The sequence below is a fragment of the Paralichthys olivaceus genome, chromosome 1 (assembly GCF_024713975.1).
Source record: "Paralichthys olivaceus isolate ysfri-2021 chromosome 1, ASM2471397v2, whole genome shotgun sequence".
NCBI classification, from domain to species: domain Eukaryota; kingdom Metazoa; phylum Chordata; class Actinopteri; order Pleuronectiformes; family Paralichthyidae; genus Paralichthys; species Paralichthys olivaceus.
This window is the reverse complement of record NC_091093.1, coordinates 18358004-18383913: the sequence shown is the minus strand read 5'-3', so window position 1 is coordinate 18383913 and position 25910 is coordinate 18358004. Positions and strand designations below refer to the sequence as shown.

The 25910-nt window shown below is 41.6% G+C and overlaps 2 protein-coding genes across 9 annotated transcripts in view; one reads left to right on the top strand and one right to left on the bottom strand.

The window, feature by feature from the left end:
• The window catches only part of mical2a (microtubule associated monooxygenase, calponin and LIM domain containing 2a), a 29293-nt gene extending 10516 nt beyond the window's left edge, over window positions 1-18777 (bottom strand). For 7 of the 8 annotated variants that reach the window (XM_069529072.1, XM_069529099.1, XM_069529077.1 and 4 more), the window contains exons 1-12: window positions 18418-18777; window positions 11014-11383; window positions 6823-7030; window positions 6319-6435; window positions 4765-4866; window positions 3173-3328; window positions 2990-3090; window positions 2494-2751; window positions 2274-2389; window positions 2023-2149; window positions 1813-1903; window positions 868-1015 (exon numbers count right to left, since the gene is read on the bottom strand). In XM_069529072.1, the coding sequence (XP_069385173.1) occupies window positions 868-1015; window positions 1813-1903; window positions 2023-2149; window positions 2274-2389; window positions 2494-2751; window positions 2990-3090; window positions 3173-3328; window positions 4765-4866; window positions 6319-6435; window positions 6823-7030; window positions 11014-11274 (1685 nt within the window). In that variant the 5' untranslated portion in view covers window positions 11275-11383; window positions 18418-18777. Of the gene's footprint in view, window positions 1-867; window positions 1016-1812; window positions 1904-2022; window positions 2150-2273; window positions 2390-2493; window positions 2752-2989; window positions 3091-3172; window positions 3329-4764; window positions 4867-6318; window positions 6436-6822; window positions 7031-11013; window positions 11384-18152; window positions 18177-18417 lie in introns of those variants that run through there. The other variant, XM_069529054.1, reaches the window with a different exon arrangement.
• A 1852-nt stretch (window positions 18778-20629) lies between these two features.
• On the top strand, window positions 20630-25771 carry dkk3a (dickkopf WNT signaling pathway inhibitor 3a). The gene is made up of 7 exons (XM_020098717.2): window positions 20630-20889; window positions 21562-21684; window positions 21766-21828; window positions 22782-22874; window positions 24379-24523; window positions 24884-25040; window positions 25178-25771. The coding sequence occupies exons 1-7, from the start codon at window positions 20716-20718 to the stop codon at window positions 25263-25265; spliced, it is 843 nt and encodes a 280-aa protein (XP_019954276.1). The 5' UTR covers window positions 20630-20715; the 3' UTR covers window positions 25266-25771.
• The last annotated feature ends 139 nt before the right edge of the window (window positions 25772-25910 follow it).

The window sequence follows — 25910 nt, the reverse complement described above, 5'->3', positions numbered from 1 at the left end:
TGACAGTGTGCAGTCACATTCTGTAATAATGTAAAGAGGAGAGCAGTAACCTAGCAGCAGCACACACAACTTTGCTGCTACTCTACAGCTACAGAGGCTCACTCTTTTTCTTTTTTCTTTCATTTGTACGAACCTGCTCCCCTCTCCGCAGTCTGACAGGCATGCACATGGAGGAGGGAAAGCGGAAAATGCCAGTGGTTCTTGGAAACTCGGGACCACAAGAAATTGTAGTGGCATGTGGCGAGGTACGAAGGCAATAATTAAAGAGTGAGAGGATATAATTAGATTTGTAAATGCACTAATCTACAGATGCACTGAATAATTCCATGCTGTTCAGGGTAGTCTGACTCTAAACTGTGGAAACTGAGGTAAACTTTTTGCTCTTTAAGGAGGATTTTGTCCTGAAAGTGCATCATGAGTTGTTTTCATTCACAGATCCACATCAACACAATTTAGAATTTAATTCTATGCAAAACTAATACATTTTGGAGGCTAATGCTAATACTTAACATGTAGTATTTTATTCTGTTGTTTAAACTTATGGACAAAACTGATAAATACGTGTGAAGTGTCAATGTTTTAACTCTGAAAACATCTATCAAAACTCTAAAAAGGGTCAAGTGCTGTGTAAGTGTGAGAAGGAGGAGGTAGAGAAAGCAGAAAAAAAATAAAATACACATCAAAGTCTTGCTCTCATGCCTAGCATTTTTTACACACCCATAAGAAATGAATCTCCTCAGAGCCGGTCATTACAAAGAGGCTACAGAGCTCAATGAAAAACTGGTATCTCCATGTGAATGTATATATGTAGAGATCCAGAGATGTTGATCAGATACTGTTATCATCTAATGGGAGAAAGCTACGTACATCAGCTGAGGTTTGAACCTGTGGATGAGGGCGCAGAGGGCGAGGCCACTTTGCCAAGAAGACGTCAGGTCTGTGATCGTCACATTCCTGTAGCCCTCTGTTTGTTTTTGGCACCAGGTAAGAAGTCTTGCTGGTCTGATCTCCGACTCTACAAAAGAAACATTCACAGACATGTTTTTCCATAAAACAATCCTCAAATAACATATTGTGTCATGACAGAGACGGCAGGAGCCAGTGTTGAGGTATGTTGTACGTGTGTATTATATGTCTGTGCTGACTTTGGCGAATGAGTCAAGTTACTTCACTAAAACATACAGCTCAGTTCAACATTCCCACCAACCATCAAATCAGACTCACTGAGAAGAGCAAGATCTGTGTATCTGACGTTTCCTGCCAAAACCCCGTGTTTCCTCCTCTCAGTGAATACACATGTAAAAACAAACCTCAGATTGTAACTTATTCTCTAAATTAGTTTAATTCTGGTTACTACTTCTGTTCAAAGGTAAACTAAAGGTGAGATGTAGGCCACAGTGTTAATGTTAGGGAGAGGCAACCCTATCAACCAGTCAGATCTTTTCTGTGAATAATCTAGAAATGAGTCAGACACAGGAAATGTGGTCAAAGTCTATCACTGTGTTCCTGAGTTCAAAGATGGCCAGAGAAGTGTGTTGGTGAGACACCTTTATATGAAATCTTTGTGTTTTGCGAGGTCACAGTGAGAACCCTTGATCACCAAATTCTAACCAGTTCAATCTTAAATTAAAGTGGATGTTTGAGCAGAAATGTAAGGAATTTCCTCCAGGTGCTCCTGACATATCTTGTACAAGAGATTGAGATGGACGGAAAAACCCAAACCAAAATGTCTCTGGACACGTCACCAGGGCAGAGGCAAAACAACATGCACCCACACAAACACAGGCGTCTCTCAGTTCCTGTCAAACGTACCTCGCCTGGAGAGATTGACAGGCCGTCGTATGGTGGCAGCACGCTCCAGAGAGCAGGTATTCAGCTCTGTACTGATGTACAAGTGACGCACCTGAAGAAGGAATGAAAAGATAACAATCAAGAAGTTGCGTATATTATGTATTTGTTAAACATTAAGCTGAGGCCCATCAACAGATATCTGCTCCTGGCAGAGTGGGAACTCCCTCTCACCTGGTGAGGTCTGACACAGGAGGAGTTGAGGTTGGGGTATCGAGTTCCAGGGTCGATGGTGTATTGTTCAAAGTTTTTGGCAATGTTTTCTGGTGTCGTCTGAGGAAGTAGTCTGTAAATACTCTCTCTACAGAAAAGCAGAAAACCAGGCGTTATTTAAATAACGACATTTTTACATTGCATATGATATGAGCACTGCACATAGACACTGTGAGCATCTTAACACACAATACTAAGATGTGTTTGTGTACCTCTCTGCCAGCACCTCTAGGGCTGTCTGACCCTGAGCCCAGCTCTTTACCATCCACGCTGAGTCAAAGGCAGCCAGGAAGCCTCTGGCACAACCTGTCCCCATCGGCCAGAAGGGCTGCACAAGAACACATAACAAATACATGAATGTAATTATGTTACTTCAAAGTATTTAAAAGAAATTGTTGCCTAAAAATCCTGCCACCTCCCAAACGCTCTTACCTCTACGAGACTGTCGCCAACCAGCGCTACCAGCAGCTGGTGTCCGAATCGCTCCCTGACCAGAGCAGCGTTCTCTGAGGCATACATGCTTGTAAAGTCAAACATCGCCACGTCTGGCTGCCCGCAGTGGTTAATGGCAAAATCCAGCGTAGGAAGTTGGTAGTTGGTGCCAAAATCAGCAGCCTCTCGGGCGTAGCACAGAAGAGCTTCCTGGTTGACATTCTCACTGCTCAGCAGCATTTGGGTGTCTATGTAATCCTGTGGAACACAGACGTGATAGTTAGAGAGGGAAAGTTCTCACAGAGTAAGTCTGAGTTTAGCATTTCTGACAGATTAGTTTCTTAGAGTTTTTAGTGATGACGCACACATGTCACACAGAAGCCCTACTTGATATTAAAATGTGTGAAATCACACACATGATGAACACAGAAATGTTCACAATAATTTTGATTATTTCAGATATGGAAAATTGAATAATATATTATCTTGAGCTTACGTTAATGACAACTCCCTTGTCCAGCAGACTCTGTTTCTTGGCAGTCATGACAAAGTAATGTGTGTTGTCCCTGTAGTACACAATGTTCTCCAGATCGATACCTGCAAGAAAAGATGTGTTTTCAATATGGTTATAAACAAGGAGACATCCCATTGGTCTCAGATGCTTCTGATTGTTTCTTACCTGTCTCTTCTTTGAGGTCAAGAAAGAACTTCTGGTTGAAGATGAAGGCCACGCCGCTGATCTCCTCGACTTTGGCCTCTGCTGTGGTATTCCTGTTGATGAAGTTAGCTGTGATGGCGATTGCCAGTTTACCCCTGAACTCCTTCCTTTTGAAACCTGGGACAAAAAAAGACATGTGAAGAGAGAGAATGAAACAGACAAACACTAAAGAAGAAGGGATGTCTCTTTTCCCAAGCAAAACAGTCCTGTCGACTTGTCAAAGGAAATCTGGGCTTAAACCAAAATTACAAGGAAGTTATTAGTTAGGGTTAGAGGAGGCTCTCTAAGGTGAGCCTTCATACAGCCAAGAAAACAAAAGCCCTAGATTGTAAGACGGACCAGAATTAAATGCTGACATCAAAGTTAAATACAATTAGCTTAATTAACCACCAGAACTGCAAGTGTAGCAGTAAAAGACGGCTTGTAAAACTTTAATACCATTAAATCTGAAGCTTAATCCAAACAGAAAAAAATAAGAGGCTGAATAGCGCTTCTGATGTTCAGCTATTTTGAAACAGAAAAAAGAGACGCAGGAAATTAATTCAAAGATTCTCTAAATATTCCCTTTATGTCCTCAACAAAACTAATACTCTAAGATGACACCAAGTGAACAAAGCACTGAAGAGACTCACTAAAAAGTCAATCATGGGAAGACATTTCCCCCTTTTTTCATTTCATAGCTTTTTTACCAAAGGCTGCAACAGTCAACAAAGTGCAAATGTGATTGTATTTAACTCTGTGTTACTGCAGCTATGTCATAAAATTACACCGACTGCAGGGGGAAATCATTTCCCCTAGGCATCTTCATAATTCGAGAATGAGCTAGACGTCTTGTCCAGCCCCAAAAATGCCCTTTTTAGGAAAAAGCATCTGAAGTGAATTGGTTGTTAGATGACAGCATTTTTAGGGGAGTGACCGAAACAGTGAGACACAGAGATGGAGAGAGTCCAACATGCATGTTTCAGCTGCTGCACTGAGCTCCCAGCTCTGCTCTATTTATGTACACCACTCTTATTGGTTTCATGTGTTACCTTTCCCACTGGGAGAGATCAATGGCCTCAAACCAGTGTACATTTACAGAAAGTGAGTTGAATTTATAGCTGCACAACAGAGACAACGCAGCACAGGTTGAGGATCCAGTGACAGTCAAAGGATCTGACTTGCCTGACCACTTCAAAATGACTATGTTCCACATGATGCCTCAGATTTTAACAATAAAGCAAACAGATGAACTGGTTGTTTGAAATTTGGTGCAGATCCAAATACAAATCAGGATGTAGTAAATTTAAATGTGGTTTCATAAGTGGACTGTTGGGCCTTGGCGGAGAATTATGCAGCCTTTGAGTTAGACAATGTACTAGAAAATAAAACGATGGATGGATGGATGGTTACAAGCTTCTGTTATTCAAAAGCATGTCAAACATACTGACAACATGTCTTAACCCTGTGCAGTGTGAGGGTAACATTAGCCTCAGCCTTCTTCCTTTATTCTTTGGACAGTATATCCTTGAGGCCTCTCTACTGTTCATATCTTTTGTTTGCCGTCTTCTCACCTTCCAGAGTATTCCTGCGTCCGTCAGCCCCCACAATGACATCAAAGTCAAAGTTAGCCACAGGGTGATCAGCAGGTCGTATTGCAGCCCTCCATCCAATCCCTGAGAGAGAGGGGGACAGAGAGAGAGAGAGTGAGAGTCGAAATCCCTCACCCACCTACCCAACGTGGAATGTGTGGAATGTGGAATGTCAGCAGATAAAGGGTTGGTGTTTTGCTCAAGGACACTTCAACAGTCTCCATCATAACATCTCTCCATCCAGGACCACTCAGCCACCTGCCAGGTTCATGCAGGGCTAAATTTGTCCACGTAGAGATAATAAATGGGAAGAATGACTAAACACACTGTAGCACTGTTGCTGTTTTGGGTTGCTACGTTGCCATTTTTCAGTAAGACTGCTCTTACTGTGACGCAAGTGCAACCAGGACAAATATGGCTATTCAAGACATATTTTAAAAAAAACACCAGATAATACGTGTCTGTGATGCATGAAAACAAAATAGAGAAGCTGCTATTAACTTGACGGCTGCTTCATATCTGTATAAACCACTGTGACTGCCTGCAGAGCATCAATGTGTATTGTTGTCCAAATAAAACTGTATGATTTATTTAACATGAAACAACATTAGCCATTTTAAGTGTCTGGTGCTGAGGAGATGTGAGACCAGCACTGCAACACTGCCTGGCAGCTTGTTGTGTAATATCACCATGTGGAAAATGCATTCCATGATGTCAAGGGCTCGGGGGCTAAGTCCGTCACAGCAGAAAAGTGGTGCTAAGCCTACGTCTAAATTTAGATTAAGCACTCGTTGTTATCAGTGTATTGATATAACATAAGGAGAGAAGGCGCATGACAACGGCGTTCAAATCATTCTCTATCTTGAGGGTTTATAGCTCAATGTGGGTCTTGTGATCAGAGGGTCATCATGCAAGTTACAGAACCTTTTCAAACTAAATGGGAACATGATATTTAAAATAAAGTTTTCAAATGTCATCTAAGTTGATTTACTGCACCAGAAAAAAAGTCATCATGACTTTATACAAGAGAAAGAATGTTCATTCACTGATTATGTGAATGTAAATTATGATAAATGTAAATATCGACTGATAGGAATGGTTTATCTTGACATCATTTTTAGCCATACCACCCACACTGGTTATCTAACCTCCAGACCTCCTCTGATCTAAATTTGATAAAGACCAGCTCAGTGCCAATATTTATGTTGTGTTTATTTGTTGATGTCAAGGAAATGAAATGCTGCAGGGTGAGAAGTCTTTTGCTGCCTGACCGGCCTGGAGGCACAGCCAAGGCTGTCGGAGTAAGAAAGTAAATATAGCTCCTCAGCCACACACCCTCTTTTTAACAAACTGACAGATGCAGCCTGATGGTTATATCAAGCTTTAAACATTATTAAACTTCTCAGCTTTGTCCTACTAAACGTTCCAGTTGTACAGTTACCAAAGTCATAAAACAACTGTCAGTGTAGGTGAATATAAAAGAGCTGTTAATCTGTTGTTTGGACATGTAACTGAAGTGAACGTGTGGATGAAGACCTTCATTTTCCTGATCCTCTGGAGGCTCCAGCAGCTTGACGAACTCCACGTTGATGTGAAACTTCACTGCGACGAGGAGCGCAACTTTCAGGAGGATCAGCTGCAGCTGCTGAATGCCTGTTAGACACACACAGACACTAATGTTTAGATACATGTGTAAAACAGCTGCCAAACTTTGTGTTTAGTGTTATGTTGTCTTGACACCATCGAGAACAAACCCCAAGCTCAAAGGCTGTCTTCTGTCTTTGCTCTTTCTCATGCTATGTTCCCCAGATTAAAAAGAATCAATGATCAGATAAAATTAAAATTAACACCTGGGTGAATACAGTTTGCCTAATAACTGAATATATCATTATTTGTCATTATGTACTCTCACTTCTGGTGTGGATCCAGATTAGGGGGCGAATCCAGGAACATTTCTCATGGAAAAAACAATTGAAATTTATGGGGACTTGGCCGAGGTACGCACCCTTCTGTTTTGTGTCTGTAAAATCACATACTTACTGATGTGGTCAATGGCCCCGGCACAGAATTTGCCATAGAACTTTTTGGCTCCAAGGCCGCGCAGGTCTTGGATGGTGTAGGGCCAAAGGTGCAGCACGTTGTTCCTGGAGAATGAGTCTCTCTTCTCAATCACCACCACTTTAGCGCCCATCAAAGCGAGCTCGATGGCTGTCCGCAGGCCGCAGGGACCTCCCCCGATGATAAGGCACTACATAAAAGGGGATGACATGGTGACCTCAGAGAAAATGAGCTACACTGTGGTGACATCTTTGACGAAATAATAACAGAAGGCTGATTAGCTTGCAGAGGAATCTGAGATGATAGATGATTCACATACCACTTGTTTATTAACATAACAGGGAGAAATATATAATGAGCATAGATCATGAGGGGGAAGCAGCACTTTACTGCACCACTGGAGCATTTAGAGCCCGAGTGTCTCACTCAAGGACACTTCAGCGGCAGAGACTCTGACAATCAAGATCCCTTCGGTTTTGAGAAGACTTCTCCAGAGCACCTTTGCGTGAGTGAGGCTTGTTAGTAAAAGACGAGGAAGAGAGTTTACATGTACGAACAACTTCCACCAACCTGGACTGTTATTACAACCATATCAAAGGTGTGATTCATGCAGCGGCCAAAATGCATCACACAAAAATGCATGAAGTCATTGAGGTTACACTGCCTGTCTGAGAATGTGTGGCTCAAACATGAAGTCATCCTGGTGAATGATAGATGAAAGAAAAGAACTAATGTGTGTGTGCTGGCAAACTTTTCTCTTTTTTTCTCATCTAAGCAGATAAGAGACATTTTGGTGTGTGTGTGTTTGTGTGATCCAGGTATCACATTCCTAAATTTCCATCGAGATCAATAGTATCTATTTATTTATCTACTCATGTTGACCTAAATCTGTTTACACTGTCACATTTGGGGGACTTGGGTTCCATCTGGGGACAAAAATCCAGTTCAAGGTTTTAAGTTTAGGGTTAGGTCAAAGTTAAGGGTTAGGTTAAGGGTAAGTGTTAGGCAAGTACTAAGACTGGTCAAGGTTCGTCTCATGGAACTTAATGGAGGTCAATATAATGTCCTCTGAAGTCATAGAGACAGGACTGTGTGTGTGTGTGTGTGTGTGTGTGTGTGTGTGTGTGTGTGTGTGTGTGTGTGTGTGTGTGTGTGCGTGTGAACGTGCGTGTGCATGTTGATTCTTTTGACATCTACTCCCGGACCAAACCACTTCTGAAGGTCGCCCCCGCTGTGCTCAACAAGCTGGACAGTCTCTTGTCTCGATAGCTTCAGCAAATTAGTGCTGAAAACACTTTTCTTCCACTTTCCACAGTAGAACATTAACTTCTTCCCCTACCGTTTATTCAAAACGTTGTCGGAATCCCTACAGTATGCAGACAAGGGTTTCTGCCACATATTTGCACAGGAGGACACACTTCCTGCCATCCTTTGTATCCACCAATTGGAAAAACACCAAAGGGTGAAGTGGTTTCCCTCATGCCGGTTCTGTGAGACACAGACTGGCTGCTGTTTACAGAGCGCCCAGTGTCAGCAAAACAAAATCCCAAATCATACCCTAAAAAAGACGACTGTGCTCTAGTCATTCTATATTCTCGCTCTCTGAGACTGTGGTTAAGCTCCCCAGGGGCATCGGTGTCGTCATCGTATGTTGCCTGAGGTTGTCAGGATGTATCTAAAACTTCATGTGACTCTTTTCATCCGTCTATCAGCCGTTAGCACATTTGGCTTATTTGTTTTAGTACTGTCCATTTACTGGTGTATTTTTCCAGATATGAGGCTTTTCCTGAGGTCCCGTTCCACATTTGCTGAATCAGGACAGGCGCACTTCCTCTCAGCTTCCCAACTCTGACCTTGCTCTCATCCAAGCTCCACCTCACCCTTCTCACGTCTGCCCCCTGCTTTATTAATGAACCTTTTCAACTCAGTGGAGGAGCTCTTACTGTCCCTGCATTTTGAATTAAATGTTAGAAAACATAGACTGCACTACTCTATGAACTCTCAGGATATAGTAAATGGCCCAATCACCTATATTCATAAAGCACTTTTCTAGTTATGATGACCACTCAAATTGCTAAAAGCCACATTCACCTATTCACACACACATTCATTGCATCTATGTGCAGCACTGTCTCTATCACATATCATTCACACACAGCCTGCACAGCCATCAGGGGCAATTTAGGGGTTCATTGTCTTGCTCAAGGACACTTTGGCACACAGAATGGAGGAGTCTGGAATCAAGTCACCGACCCTCTGGTTAGTGGACAACCCGCTCTATCTCCCGCCCATGTGATGTCAACGTGTTGCTTGTTTTGAACAACTAAGATTCAAATACTGTATATTTACTTTTCTATCATATTTAACATAAAACAGCATCAAATTTGAGATGCACCAAAAAACCACAATAAATAAATGGTAATTATCGATTCTGAAACTTGTTGGTCTAATCAGAGTGTTTGTATACAACATACTAAATCTGGAGGTCTCATACAGGTGAGGTTTTCTTCCCTTGAAATGAGAGTCTAAATCTTAAATTATATTAATGCACTTCTTTTATTGAATTGAAATGTGTGTTAAAATCTCAGAATTGAGAGACAGAGCTCTGATGACGTGCTGCTGAGGATGATTCACAACATCATATCACAGATTTAAATAAAAATCCATTTGCAAATTTCAAGCTCAGTAAAAGTTTATGAGAAAAAAAAAAACACACTGTACTTCCGTGTCAGTGTCGCTGCAGCCAGATGTGCCAGACCATAAAACGTGGATGACATCACATCCTTTAAAGGCGGTTGCTACATCGGGAATATAAAGACAAGGTGCAGAGTGATATCACATCTGTCACTGTTAAAGAGAGTCGTCCGTCCTGGTTCTCCAGAGGATCGGATAAATTAGTCATCAAGTAGAAACAGATTGTCTGTGCTGCGAGTGACTAAAACAGGCTTCATACTGAATTCATACTGTGCATGTGTGAGCAAGTAAAAGAAACAGACAGTCCCATACATTCACTTGAATTTAGTGTTTCAATACTAAATGCAAACCACTGTTTATGAGTTCGGTGCACAGTGCCAGTTTTTTTTTTTTTTTTTTTACAAGGCAAACCATGCAGACTGTCAGAATTATGATATCTGACCTAAAATACTCGGCTCAGAAGTTTTGGAGTCACACCTCATTTAGAGTATTTACCTTACTTCTCATTTCTTATTTTGGTGTTGGCTTAAATCAGACGGAACGTGTAAAAGTGTGCTCCAGACTGAAGCATTTTAAACACACTTTAATAACAATCTGGGCCTGTCTCCAAGCTGCTAGGACGAGCCTATAAAGAGCCGAGCACACCCTCCATATAACTGGGGCCAAATAATCACAGTTGCTGAGGGATGCTGTTTCTCTGTGCAGTGAAACACTCGAGATGGGGGCGGCTGACTGCCCATTGTCTTTAATTCATATCAATCAATTTTCTGTCCCGTCTGTTTGGAGCTGCTGCAGTGACAGATTGAGTGTTAATGTAGTTGACAGGCAGGACGAGGTTAAAGTGATGACCCTGATATAGTCGGAACAAAACTGCTTTGTATTGTTCAGGAGGAACAAAGTTCAGATGACTTAAAAATGAAATAGGAACCACGTGAGGTAAAGTCACAACAGATACTTCCTTAATCATGACATCAGCCTTTCTGATGTATGAACAAAGCCTTAAGATATTTTGCATATTTATACATGTATATGTTAACAGACATGTTTAAGCAGTGAACACACAATTTGGAGAACATAGTTCTCATGTTTATCTTTTATTTTGTGAGTTGGTTATTGTGATTTTACTGTGGTTACAACAAAAACTCAAGTAAGAGAGTTGACATTTTAAGATAAAGTATGATGTAAAACTAATCAGGAGGTAGTGAAAAGGCTGATGTGTGTTGTTTGTTCAATTAGAAGAACTGCTGTTAACTGCTTTGAATGAGAACAAGCAGATGTTAAAACAGCTGCATGACCACACAAAAATAACAAGTCTTTGAAAAGGCTTTGTAAACGGAGTTGAATTACCTATTTATCATAATTTATCAAAACAATGTCTTCATACCAAAAGTGAATCATTTCCATGAGCTCTGGCCTTCGTACGACTGGATAACTCTTTGTTCTATACAGTAAAGCTGTAAAAAATAAGATTGAACTCACCTTGGTGCCCACACAGGCTTGGCCTCTCTGGTACTCTTTGTGTGACATCCTCTTGTCCAGCTTACTCCACAGTGCCTTGGCCTTCCAGGTGGTGACCTTTGCCTTCAGGCTGCTGTAGAAGGTGAGGTTGTCTGCAGGGTCGAGGTCCACCTGTCTGCAGAGGACGTTGAAGGCTTGAAGGGTTCCTTTACAGGTCGAGGCCTGAACAAAGTTCTCAAACTGCTTCCCCACATTGTCCCTCTCCTCCTCCGTCTCTCCCATCTTCCCTGCTGCAATGGATGCTTCGGTGTGCTGAGGGCTCCTGCTTACTTCAGCGCTCGCTGCCAGATGTGGCTACACCCTCAGCTTGGCCCGCGCCGTCATGCCCAGTCTGAGGAGGCAAGACACAAGAAATGTGATGTCATTTCATGGCAAAGAATTTTCCACATTCTATCATTAGAAAGATCAAATAGGTTCTGCTTCATTACATCACACAAACCAAAATAGTGCATCGCTTAGAACGTTAAAGTAATTTAATAAAGCTGACAACGCAGCAGTGTTTTATGTGCTCTTTGACTCCACTTTACATTACTGAATCCTCCAGAGGGCTTACAGCGCCACTCCTCACTAAGATTCACTGTCTGAGTAACGTGCACGCAGCACAGTAAGATTAGCCGCACACTGATGAGATAACGTTTCAAGGACAAACAAGGCTGTGAGAATAAAATGTGCATTTCTGTCACTGTCAGCATATTTACTACTTGTGCTTTATAGGAGCTGATTGTGGTTCTTAATAGAACTTTAGAACGGCTTCAGGATTCAGTGATGGCTTTATAAGAGTTTGTTACAAGACTTTCTGTTTTTTCTAAAGCTGTAGAATTCTTTGTTTGGAATTCAGTTGTATATTTTTGCACAGTCATGAACTCTAAGCAATATATTTTTATTAGGAAGCCAAAGTGTAAACCATAACGACTCCAGGGAATCATATGGACTGTATTTATACAAAACGTTTCTTTTATTTAAAAGCACTTCACAGGATCAGTCAAACTCACACACACATTTTTCTATCACACACCATTCATACACTGCCGGCACTTTGTGGGTTCTGGACACTTCAGCATGCAGACTGGAGGAGCCGAGGATTGAACCACCGACTTTCTGGTAAGTGGACAACCCGCTCTTCCTCCTGAGCCACAGCTTCCCACACATGCACTACACAGTATATTTGCAGCAGTCTGTCTATGGCAAACAAGCATGTATACACAGAAATATAAGTAACTATCTATATATATATATAAAGTTATAGTTTATACTTTGAGTCTTCAGGAACAAACAGTTAAACTTACTTGCTGACAATCCCACATGTTGCAGTTCTATAAACAGAAAGTCACAGTTTTACTACATATACCAACTTCATCATGGGAAAAAGTGGTTTCCCTTTTACTGCAAACCAATAAAACCACCATTTATTTCTCTTTCTCACCTTCAAACATGGAGCGGAAATCTCAACACGCATGAGTGGACAGGAAAGGTTTTTGTCTATAGTGGAATATTTACTCCAGCTAAGAACCAGACGATGTTTTCAGCAGTCAAACGAGAGGCCTTGAAACTGCTCTGCTCGCCCAGACAAACACAGATTGATTGGATGTGATTGGGTATGCATGTTAAATAGTCCAGCATTCTACTTAGGTATGCACATTCAGTATGCTTACATACATGCCTGCGTGTGAAGAAACTGAAATTAAAACTCAAGCTCGTGTCGGAGTAGAGCTGAACCAAAAGAAAACAACATAGTTCTGTCTTTCAAACATCAAACATTTTGAAAATCATGCCAGCAAAATCTGAGCCAGAACTCGACATCAAAGCAAAACGTGGATATTTTCTGCATTAAGCATGTGTGTGTGCTTATTTGGGTGGAGACCGTGGCTTCCGTGAGTTTTGGGAGAAGTCGGCCTTTGATATTTTAATGTCCCATGGAGCGGGATAGGCAGGGTGAGAGCAGAGGTCAGGCAGGACTCAAACAGTCCCCCACACTAATCCACTATTACTGTCACACCCCCGCACCAGGGCCTCAGGTGGCAACGTGACTCTGCTATGAAACCATTCATACAGAGCTTTGGCCAGGGACACTCACTACGTGCAGTGGACAACAAGTCGACGGGTCACAACATATTTGATTGTGATTTGAATGTGGTGAGATTTTGAATGTTGTTCCCACAGCAGCAGGCTAAAATTAGCATTTTAATTTACACAAAATCCTGTTTGGCTGCTCGTGTGCATCCTGTTTTGATGCTGACTCAGACAGGGAATATAACACCAGGCAGTCGATGATAACACAGTACACTCAGGTGACCCTCAGTCTGCTTCATACACCTTGTGAGCTCCAAAAACCCGACAAAAAATCTAAATGATACTAGGGACCTCTCAGGCCTTTCACAGCAAACATTCAGGATCAGACTCAGCTGACATTCCTTTGCCACGTGGCTCGAGCGGCTCTGAACTGCTCCATCAGCATGAGTCCAACACTGAGTTGGCCCTCTGGCTGGCTCCATCAGCCACCTAGTCACAGGACCACCTTCATGTTTTTGGGAGGAATGTGCTCTATGCTAAACACGCCTAAATGTCCATTTGTTAACTCCTTATTTTCAAAAAGGACCACCTGGAATCCTTTTTGAATAATTATGAATAATTGTCAATATCATTTTATTCTAAGCAATGGCCACTGTTAAACTCTCTAACCTCTAATGCTTTTGGTGGAAAGTTCAAGTTAAGACACAATTTTTCACATTTCAGTCCAAATGGTAAAAAAGACACAATCATTGGGACCATCTGTTGTGTGACTCTGCGAGGACTAAGGAATAGGTACCACGTACTGTCTTCCTTGCCAAGTCAACGCTCAACACTCCAGAGTCCCATGACTTCACCATCTCAGTCTGACAGAGTGGAAAGTCACTTGTGGGCAGACAGATTGAACCCACAGAGCGGCTGTAAAAATACAGCTAATGACAGACAAAGCGGAAAGAATACACACACGCACACGCACACACACACACACAAACTATCACAACCAAACCATATAATACTTGTGAGGATCAGAGTTTAACAGCGTGAAAGTCACCCGTCCGTTCAGAAAATGATCTGATAGAGTGAAAACCAGCTGCAGCTGATGGAGAAGACAAAAGCAGGGATTTGTTTCTTTATAAACAGAATCATTTATAGAGATATGCACGGTTAATTGGTTTCAACAATTCACTTTAATGTACCGAGACACACATATATGCCCAAAGAGAAAAGTGCCTGTCCTTACAAGCAAGAGATAGAGCAAGATATCAGTTTCCAGTATGAGAGGGGGAATGTGCGGAATGTGAAAAATCTACCTGTAACACCTGGACAGAAGAAAAAGGAAAAGAAAAAGAACAGAGCCCCCCCCCCCGCATACACAAACACACACACACACACACAGACAGACATGCTGAAACTAATAATTATCTTTAATCATCAATGAATCTGATGATTATTTTTGGTCTATAAAACATTGAAGACCTTCCTGATGTTTTAAAATTGGACCAACAGTCCAAAATCCACATGCCTATATTTTTTACATTCAGCTCAACTCTGACACTGACAAAACTGAAGTCAAACCTGTGACGTAACACACTTCATTTGTTTCTGCAGAGCACAAAGCTGCAGGCTATCAGAACACAATGGGAAGCTGACAACACAAGGGAAACATTGGGAGTGCTGGGAAATGCACATACTGCAGCGTAGCCAGCCAGCGACAGTAATTACAGACTGGACCCAAGAAAACCAGGAAGGAACCCTCTGTGGGCCTGATAAGGAGGGAGCAGGTCTCAGAAAACATTGCATTCATGTGGACTTCAGCCTACGGTCTCTGCCCTCCTCCAGGCCCCAGAAAGGTATTATCTCAACTCTCTGACATCTGGCTGTGTGTTTGGGCAGCGGCACCAAGATAAAAGAAGGTCTGCCAGGATCCAGGCAGAAAACATTAGACGTCCGTCAACATCAGAGGGGAAAACGGTACATTCACACAAACAGGAGCTGCTGTCTGCAGGCGCATCTGGCCCATGAGGTGTGTTCACCACATGACTCCTTTAGAAAAGGTATTTAGACACTCAGACACATCACTGAACAATGTCTGAAGAGCTACTGACACAAACATTTCACAATTATTCTGAGCCTATTGTGTTACAATAAAATAAGTAACTGAATTTGTGATCTTTGTCGTAAGTAAACAAACACAATGACTTACAGAGGCATCAGATAATGACAAACTAGTAAACATTTAACATATTAAATCAATTTATATGTAAACATCTATATGAAAACTAGGCACTCAGAGAGTACATACCTCCGCCAAGGTCTAGCCATCCCTTTAAATTCAATCAGGCCACACTGAATATACCGGATTTATTTCCAAAACATGTTTTGTGAGCCCATTGAGACCTTGTTGTGTTCACATGGCAAAAAATGTGTTTCACAGCAACCTTCACCTTAAGTCACCAAAATGTAATCACCTCATCCATGAGTCCAACTGAACATTTGAACCAAATTTTAAGAAATTCCCTTAAGGCGCTCCTGAGATATCGTGTTCACAAGAATCGGACGGACGGACGGACAACCTGATAACACAAAGCTTTCAGCTACACGCTGTAACAAAGCCAAACTAAGGTCAAAGATCAGAGGGCATCTTCAATTCATCCACATCACAGAGGCACAGTGAAGGTTTAGATGACAGTGTTACTGAGCAGCAGGAATAGCAGATTCTGTAAGCCAACAATCAGTAAAGCCAGACTCAGAATAGACAAGGGTCATATTGCAGAAGAAAAACAGCACATGATCTGAGAAGATTTCAACACAGCTACAGAACGTAAACAATCTTTGTAAACAAGACTGCCTCAGACAAACAAAAAGAAACGTACAAAGTTCAACTCAATAACAAACAGACGTTCTAGGTTCACCTACAACAAACTGCCTGGTAGCAACAAAGACTAACACTTCCCGCAAAACTAAATAAAAAAAATTACTTGATTTGTGTTTTGATGCACTGAGAAAGAGAGAGATGACTGATTTCAAAAGTGTTGCAGCAGAGTGCGTGAGCTCCGAGACGCCTCCCATCCCAACTCTTCCTGTCAAGTGCGTCTGGTTTCCTGTCCAGATCAAAGCTGCCTCTGTAAAAATCCACCTCTGTGATTTTAAAGCTCAACTAAGTTTAGAAACTATATCAGTGTGGCCTCGCCGCTGCCAGAGGGAACCTGTTAGTGATATCCTGGGGTTCATTCACTAAAGCCTCCCAGTGCCTCCATCAGTGGCCCTATCTTTAGCTGCTGTGTGTTTACATGTGATATGGTCCAATACTGTGATGTAGCAGGAGCTTTAAACAAAGCAGAAATGTTTTTGCAGTTCCTAAAAATATTGCGCCCTATTTTTAGCTGAGCCGAGCTGGCAGGGAATGATTCTTACTAATGACCCTGGTGGTAAATTGTGTGTGTGCGGTAAACTTTTTTTTTTTTTTAACGACATGCCCCACCCATCTCGAAAAGTTCGTATCTGTGCAGCCGCTGCCTGGGCACATGTGTCCGTTTTTATGCTGTGGAACCAGGAAGGAAACATACGGTAAAGAGGAAGGAGAAAGTTCACAACAACCCTTCCCTTCCCCTTCACTGCACAGCACCCACACACGTCTTTATTACCCTGATTTATTAACTGATCAGTGGATTCATTGATTTATCCATTAGAATTATGACTCTTTTTCAAGAGCTGTATTTCTGAAACTTACAAGTTCAGTATTGTTTCACATTATTTTTGTATTAATGGAAAAGTGATTTCTAACATCCCTGCTAGATTTGATCATACATATCTGATGCACATACAGCCGGATGTTTGTGTTCTCTCAACTCTACAGTAACTTCACTCGTTGAAAGGAGGCAAGCATGAATCAGAGTTAAACCTGTAATTATTGAGCATGTTCAGAACATAAGCCCTGCAGCTATTTGGCAAAAAACACAAGATTCTGTCTGATGAAATGTTTGCCAAATGACTACTTATCTTATTAAGCAATGCAATGTTTACTGTGCATTTCCATACACTTTATATCACGGCACACAAATGACTCAAAAAAGGGGAGGAATTGCCAGCAAAGGGAGAATAGTGTTGATTCGCGTTCAATGTTTGCGTACGGAGATTTTGTTTGTTTATATGTTAGCACGTCTTGCCAGTGGATAGAGAAGGGTATGCTGCATGTTCAACAGTTGTAAAATACACAGGAAATGATTACTCACACAGAAAGAGGAAAGAGACTGTTACTGTTTGTATGAATCTTTTGACCCTCCTTTAAAATGTTGCCGAATGTCTATGCATCATCTCCCAAGACACATACCAGACTGAGTGCTCATGTTGAAACAAGGAAAAGAAAGAAACAGATAAGCTAAACTGTAAAGACTCACATATCAGATCATAAAATATTTTCTTTATGACTACCTAAATTGCCCAAAATGTTTTGAGCCTGACGTGTTCCTGCTTCGCAAAGAATCCAGTGTTTGTCCAAGGTTCTGAGTATTTGATCATTAGAGGCACCATGCATTAACCTGTCGTCACACCAGAGCACATTACCGGCGGTTTCTGTCAGTCACAGAGCTTCAGACAGTGCAGCCTTTCAGCACCACACCTTTCTTTATCATGCAGTTGGGGTCTCTACAACCCAAAACACAGGTCAAGGTATTTGCCGTCGAGATGCTGCTGAGCAGGTGGGGTCAGTCTGGGAAAAAATCCTAGAAAGGCTAAAAGACCCGGTAGACTAAGGGTGAGATTTAAAGCAAAAAAACTAGGTAAGGGGTTACTGTAACATGGGTTTACCTGTTTCCACTCTTCTACACCTTTGAATGAAAAGCTGTCATTCAAGTTGTATCTGCTTTAAGGCATGTGTTGACAAGCAGCCACACAGGTTTATGATTTATGCTCTGCAGGAGTGATTTATGGTGCATACCTCAGCTTCACAAAAATGTAGGTTGTGCAAGTGGAGATAACTCTTTGTGTTTTCAGAGAAGAAAGATGAGCCAAGATGTCTGACCCCACTCTGACTCCAATCAAGGCTTTCTTCCACAGTAAACTAATGAGCACGTGTTAGAAAACTAGAAAACAACCTTTGCTTGTAAAGTCAAATCAGATCTGATTTTCTTCACTGGCAACTTCCAAAAAGTGAGACTTTATGTTGAATTCTTTCAGTAACTTCTGCTGCTTCATTGGTGCGTGTCTTCCTTCACTGAGCCTCATCGTTCAATATAGTGAAATCTGTTGATATTACAAACAGGTCAAAACGTCTGTCAGGTGCCTCAGCCTCACACAAGCCGCTGGATCAGGAAACACATAAGGAAACGTAAGAACAAGGTGCGAAACCAAATCTCTTACCTCATGTCTCCAGCCAAGCCCAGTATCTCCTTCCTTTCAGTGTCCTCCGTCAGTCCTGGTCCCGAGCAGCCGTGTGAAGCGTGTCGCTCCCCGGTCAGTGTGACAGGCAGCAGCAGCTCCTCGGTGCAGCTGCGGACAGCGCTGCTGGAGGAGGGCGGTGCTCCGGAGTCAGTCACATCCCCCGAGCTGCTACCGTGAGTCAGGAGGGTCCAGACCCGACGAGCTCTCAACTCAAGAGACAGAGTTCACCTCTTCACTAAAGAGCACATGTGGGACATTTCGGCATTGTTGTCATGGACTACTTCAAAGTCCACCCATGTCTGAGGGCAGAAATCAACAAGCTTGTGTTCCTCAGTTTGCATTAGACCACCGGGCTGGTGTCGAGTTAGAAAACACACAGAACACTTTAACAACGTGTCCGCAGAAGCTGCTGTCGAAGCAGCACGTGGACAAAACCACTGGACAGACGCTGCAGACGTGTGGGGGTCAGGATGTGTCTGCTACAAAAAGTGAATGGTGCCACCTTGTGTCCAGACTTATAAACTGCAGATACTGATCTGGTTTAAAGGTCCAGTGTGTAAGATTTAGGTGAAAGAAATTTAATGTAGAATAATCCTCATGAGGTTTTCACTAGTGTGTTTCATAAGAATTGTACAAATTGTTGTTTTCTTTACCCTAGAACAGGCCCTTTATATATTTAAATGCATTAACATCAAGGGGACCCTCTCTACAGAGGCCACCATGTGTTTTACATTAGTCCAGACTGGACAAACTAAACACCTTTTGAGTTTTTATGACAACTGAAAATACCACAGGTTCTCTTTTTTGTTTGGAAGGGGAGGGTGAGGTGAGCGGTATTCAGCTGCAACATGCAACTTCACCACTAGATGTCACTAAATTCTACACACTGTACCTTTAAGGCAATATTTGGTATCAGGCCCTATTGAGACGTGTCCAAACAACAAGAAATCATAATCCATAGCAGAAATTACCAGTTGCTTAATCAATCAATTGATTTACTAACAAATAGTTGATTGTCAATTGATTTTTAAGCAAACCATTTCCTGCTACCAGTGGTCAATTTACCAAATCAACCATTCTATTATTCTGACAGTAAACTCAGCAACTTATGTTACTTGCCTGTGTTCAGTTTTCACTATTTTCTGATATTTAGAAAGTAAACAAAACTGTAGCCTCACTGTATTCGTGTTATGGGAAAAAAATGAATTTGTCTGAAGTTGTCTGACTTTACTATTAAAGCAGTTTGATAAAGCACAACCTTTCCATGACCAAACTAAGAAATAACAGTTATAAAGTTTAAAAGATAGATGTTGACACAAGGGGGCAAATGTCCAACACGTTTTAATTATTCAGTACATTACATATAATACTGTGTAAATGTGGACCCAGGCAGGTTGTTGGCTTTGCCCAGAGAGTCTACATGTCTGATCAGTCTGACCTCTGACCTCTGGTTTTCACGTGGACCCTTTCTCTGCATTTAGGTTGTTCCGATGTAAACAGATCAGTTATTTAGGACCTTCTATTTTACTTTTACTTTAATTTAGTTTTTATTGTCATATTACTGCTTTTATGTGCAGTTTTCACGTGACACAGCTCTACATTTATTCATTTAATCTGACCATCTGTAATTTCTCTTTACTTTTCTTGTTTTGCTGTCAAAGCACTTTGTAAACTCTGTTTTTAAAAAGGTGTTAAATAAATAAAGTGTTTTATTATTCATTATTATTATTCTGTTCATCAGGCACTGAACAATTTAATGTGGTTAGCATAGTTAGCTAATTTTAATGGTGAACTTAAGTTAAAATAACCTGTTAATTTATCAATACTGTCACTTTCTAAATTTTCCAAATGAGCTATACTAGTCCAGTGGTGTGTTCTCACCTCATACACACGTGTAGAAATGATAGTTGTCTTTGTTCCCTGCTTGTCCTCCATTGAAAGTTTGTTTTACTAGTTAGCTCATGGCTAGTTAAGCATGAAGCTAACTAGCGTGAAGAGAGAGGATGCTGCTGTTGCTATGGTTTCACTCGCGCACTTACTCAGAGCGGTGGTTAAACTTGACCGGAACTATGTTTGAGGTATCCTGAGCACATGTGATTGAAACTTTATCAACACGTTGAAATGAACGGATACAACTTTATTTCAAATGTTTGGATCTGCACGTGTGAGGTGACGGAGACGCATCAGCCGCTGAGGTGGCGCTGACGCTGGTCCTCAGCATCACCGCCGCACCACACCCTCCTCACAGCGGCAGCAGCAGCAGCAGTGACCGGCGGCATGATGCGGATCTCCCTGCTGGTTCTGGCCCTCACCGCGGTCTGCGACGGCATCCTCCCCGAGATAGTGTACTCAGGAGTAGACCACATTCTGGAGGATCACTCGGCCCCAGGACAAACGGAGCAGGGCCGGGCGCTTGTGGAGGTGGAGCAGCTGCAGGATGCGACTCACCCAGTAGGCAGACATCCGCCTTTCAGTCCAGCCGTTTACATCACATTATCTCACTACGTATATATAGAGCAGGGAGATTATAGAAACATGTTATCGGTCTATATCGATCATTATCAGACGAGGAGCTTTTAGCTGCTGCAGTGAAGATTGTGCTTTAAACTCTTCTCAAAACATGTTTCAGATCTGAGGTAGAACACTAAAACCAATTTTGTGTCGTACCTCACTGTGCTTACACCATGCAGCATAAGATAGATAGATACTGAGATAGATAGATAGATAGATAGATAGATAGATAGATAGATGGAAAAGAGTATTGTGTTACAGCAGCATGTCAAGGGCATTGCCCATAAAGTGAAGTCAATGTAAAAAACATAAAATATACCAAAAACTGTACAAACTCCCTCAGTAAATTACACACACTAAAGTACTAGAATACACAGTTAAGTACTCAATATAATAGAACACAAAAAGAAGCACTATATCGATTTGTTGGACCTTTGTTATATTTGCTGTTGATTGAAATTATATTGCGAGAATTATTGATGTTGCTTTATTGCCCTGTCCCATATATATGTATATCTATGTATGTAACAGTGGCAACAGTGGAGATAATCTGAATGTGAGAGTGACTTCTTAATGCATCTCTTCACTTCATATCTTTCTATCCTTTTCCAGAGAGACAACAACAGTGTCAGCCTGAGCCCCGATCCCAGTAACCTTCCTCCAGATCATCACAGTGAATCCGCTTCTGATAAAGTGATTGATAATGAATCTGTCCACACATCATCAGTAGACCGGGTACGCTCATAAACAATAAGTGACTATAGTGCTTGTTCCCGTTTGTGAATAAAGCTTAACAAACGTCTCACCTTCACACAGGAGAGCCACAACATGACCAGCACAACCGTCCCATACAGTGACCTGGGAAACACTATTGATCATGTAAGTTTATGCATGAACTGTATTTACAGAGAAAGAGAAAATCCATCTTTAAACACAACCCTCGTTTTTACAGCTGACTGTAAAATATTTAACATGAAAACCTCGGCAGTGGTAGCAGATGTTAATGTTTATGTCTGGCAGCAGCACATCTGCTGACTTGGCATTATGAATGCAGGCATGACAATGTGCATTTCATGTCCTCAGTCATCTTTTGCCTGTGTGCGTGTGCATAAAATTAAAGCTGAAAATGCTGACATGCAGGTGCTTTGTGCATTGATTAAAATTATCACTGGGCAAAATTAAAACATTTTGTAAACTGAAATCCCCTCTCAGTTCTTATGTGTGTTGCTGATAACATAGACTAAGAAACAGGTTTTTACTGCAGTCGTACATCAGCCCAGTTTAAAAAGCAGCTTTCTGGTACCATCATTTAATGAACTTACAGTGTTAAGATAAAGATAAAACCTTTATCTGAACTGTCATGTCAAAATAATGAGAGTGACACAATCTAAAAAGACAGGAGAGGTGAATCATTATTTACACTTTAAGAGTCTGTCCCTGTTGCAAGAGGTAAAAATAGAACACCAGGTTTTCTGTGTGTCTTATAAGCTACAAAGAAACTTGGACGAACTAACAACTTTATCTTTTTACTGCTTTATTTTGCAATCTGGACAAAATGCTGCAATTCTGCCATATGTGCAGGACATAGAGTGCAAACTAGAATTGTGCAAAAATACTTCATGGGATACATACAGCATCATTTCTGGATAAAAGTATCAGACTATCAGGATATTGCTAGTGTTCTTAAAACTGTAAATATTGTGATTCTTAATTCGCTTGATGACCTGACTGCTGTGATTTCTGGTTCCCTAAGAATTATGGGACCGAAACCATGGCATTAGAAAAGGACCATGATGCACCCTGATGTCCTCCTTCCTCTCTCTTGTCTTTAGGGATGCATCACTGATGAGGACTGTGGGAAAGGAAAGTATTGCCTTAATGTCATGCACGGCTCCAAGTGTTTGCCTTGCAAAGCAATCGATGTGGTGAGTGAACCCGAGTTTACTTTTATAATGGCACCTCAGCTATTCTGATTGGTTTTCTCTAAAAGGCGCTCTTTCCCAGCTCTGTCACTCACACGCACACACACACACACACACGCACACTCAGAGTCACGTCAGCCGGCAGCAGCTGGAGTTTCACTTCAGCTGCATTGCAGTGTGTCTACAAGTGTAATTGGAGTGTGTTGTGGTGAACGCTGTGTCCTATGAGCTTCATCTGAAAGGAGAGCGCATGTCAAGGTTAAATCTCTCGAGCTTCCGTTCCCTCTTGTCTCACTCACTGTAAAAAACAAAGCAGTAGTAATGACAGTCTTTTCTGTAGAGACTCAGCTACTGGTTTTTACTTCAGTTTTTTATTTTATGATGTAGTTTTAATTCAACAAATTGGTCTCAGAGTATCAGAGTAAAGAGCAATGCAAAGGGTTGAGATATTGGCAGTCTGACAGAGAACAGAGAGCAGGGATAATAAATACACAGAGGACAGGATCTGCGTCTTATCAAAAGTGCTGCACAGGAAAACTCTGCATGGAAATAATCATTTCTCTCTTCCTGCATTCAGAGACCGGCTGACCCACGGACTCATTAATTTTTAACCAAAGAGAGCAGCAGACACTGAAATGTGTGTTTCAGCTGTAAACTCAAGCTGAACACATGGTGGTTTTTTAAGTTTTTTTAATATTACTTTTGGGGCATTTTGCCTTTATTTGGAGAGAAGGGGGGGGGGGGGGGTTAAAACGTGGACTGTATATAAAGATGGATGACACGTCTCCACTCCTTCCCACTATCCAGAAATGAAGACAAAATATGCTGGATACAAAGGCTGCCATCTTGCACATTTGGAGCAGGAGTCTGCACAGCAGCCCAGGCAGAGGAGTCCCTTTGATATACTGACATCCATGTGATATCATAAGAACAATCTGAAATGATAGAAACCATCTTTGAGAGTTATTTAACGTATAATTTGACTTTTTATTTTGGACCATTTATGACCTGTACTGCAGTGAACCGCCAGATGGGGATCAGGACTCTCTGGCTCCACTGTCAGGGAGCTCATATGTCGTCCAGCTTTATGTACAGTGTACGGGATGGACATGGTGCCGAGGCTACAGAGTGTTTCAAACCATCACGTTTGTGCAAGGCCAACGCTGACATAGAACTGTATATTAAAGTTTGACCACTCCTCACAGCCCACCCCCCACCTTCAATCTGAAAGAGAGCTCTTGATTGTCATTCTCCATGTTTATGTTTTTTATAACTTGAGGATGTCACTGACAGCGACTATCACTGTCACATCAGTTCCACCTCCCTCGCCCCTAAACCAGTTTTTAGCAGTTTTGTTAAAAAAAGTCTGCAGTGGGAGGATTTATGCTCAGAGCTGAGGTTGAAGTTACATTTTAATATCTTTAACAGTAATATTATATTTTTAAGTATTTTAAAGTTACTAAAAGAGTTCACTGAAATGTGGTGACACTTTCTTCTGTGCTTTCAGTCGTGCACTAAAGACGAGGAGTGCTGTGCTGATCAGCTGTGTGTGTGGGGTCAGTGCAGTCCAAATGCAACGAAAGGAGAAGCTGGCAGCACTTGTCAATACCAGACGGACTGCAGCCCAGACCTCTGCTGTGCTTTCCATAAAGGTACAGCACATCATATACATACTGCAGTATACAGTAAAGGTTCCAGAAAGCTACAGCACATCATATACATACTGCAGTATACAGTGACAGCCAGTGGTGTTTTTTGATTTTCCCTACATCTGTCTGTCCCATTGTTGTGAACACAATATCTCAAGAACACCTTCAGGGATTTTCTTCAAATTTGGTTCAAATGTTCACTTGGAGGATGAAATGATTAAAATGTGGTTTCTTGATGATATCTCTAGTCTGCCTTTAGGGAATTTCTTCCAGTTTTTACTCAAATATGAACTGATTACATTTTCTTGGTTTGGCAGAGGCCTACAACTGCAGGGCCGTAATTCTAGTTCTTTGTGTGTTCAGCCCTGCTCTTCCCTGTGTGCTTGGCCAAGCCCATTGAGCGTGAGCGATGCTTCAGTGCCTCCAACCACCTGGCGGAGCTGTTGTCCTGGGACAGTCAGGACAAGGGACCCAGGAAACACTGCCCCTGTGCAGGAGAGCTCCACTGCCAGCACCTGGGGTACGTACAATCAATGTAACAGAGCAGATCTAGTGTTTTTTTATTTTGCTCAGTGTCAAAATAAATCCAGAATATTAAGTCTGTGCAGTTCATGTTTTTCTCTTTAACCACAATGCTTTGCTCTTTTTTTTTAACAGGAGAGGGTCCATGTGTCTGACAGGAGAAGATTCCAGTGAAGAGGACATGGCAGACACACTGTACTCAGAGATAGACTATATCATCTAGACACAGCTTCATTTATTTCACATTGCCTTGGAAACAACTAGACTGAGGTCTCGACTTTAGAGCTTTGCACTTTCTGTTATCCAGCTCAATCCAAAGTCATCAAGTTATACAACACTGAAAGTAGAGAAAACTATTTATTTTATTTGCTGTAATTAAGACCTGAAGTTTTGAAAATGTAGATATAAAAGCCACTAACAAAGACAGGAAACTGTCTCGATACTTAACACTGGTTTATTCTATATACTGCAATTCTATATTTGATCGTAACTCTAATCCTCCTAATAAACACTGCACATTGATTACAACTATAAACACTGAGTGCATGGAGACCTTTCACCTCATTGTTTAAATTGAACATCACCTGCATGAAGCTTCAGTGGAACACGTGTATGAAAGGAATCTGTCAACATCTAGCTGCTGCCAGTGTAGACAGCAGTTTGTCTTTTTGTCATGAAAGAAATTTTCCCTCCTTTTACTTTTCGGCATAAATCTAATTCTGGCTGCTTGTTGATGTGTAGAGTTTCTTTTTTCCTGTGACACTTTCTCCTGTTATTTCTAAGGAATTCTTTTGGCAAACCTTGCTGCTTGATCCTCATCGAGCTGCTGTCATGTCATCACTGTCACGCCTGTGTTAGGCCTACAACA

What these genes read in the sequence shown, in the direction of transcription:
- dkk3a (XM_020098717.2), top strand. Translation starts at nt 20,716, where the DNA reads ATGATGCGGATCTCCCTGCTGGTTCTGGCCCTCACCGCGGTCTGCGAC. An exon ending in TGCAGGATGCGACTCACCCA is followed by an intron (nt 20,890 to 21,561) that starts GTAGGCAGACAT and finishes ATCCTTTTCCAG; the next exon opens with AGAGACAACAACAGTGTCAG. An exon ending in TGGGAAACACTATTGATCAT is followed by an intron (nt 21,829 to 22,781) that starts GTAAGTTTATGC and finishes TCTTGTCTTTAG; the next exon opens with GGATGCATCACTGATGAGGA.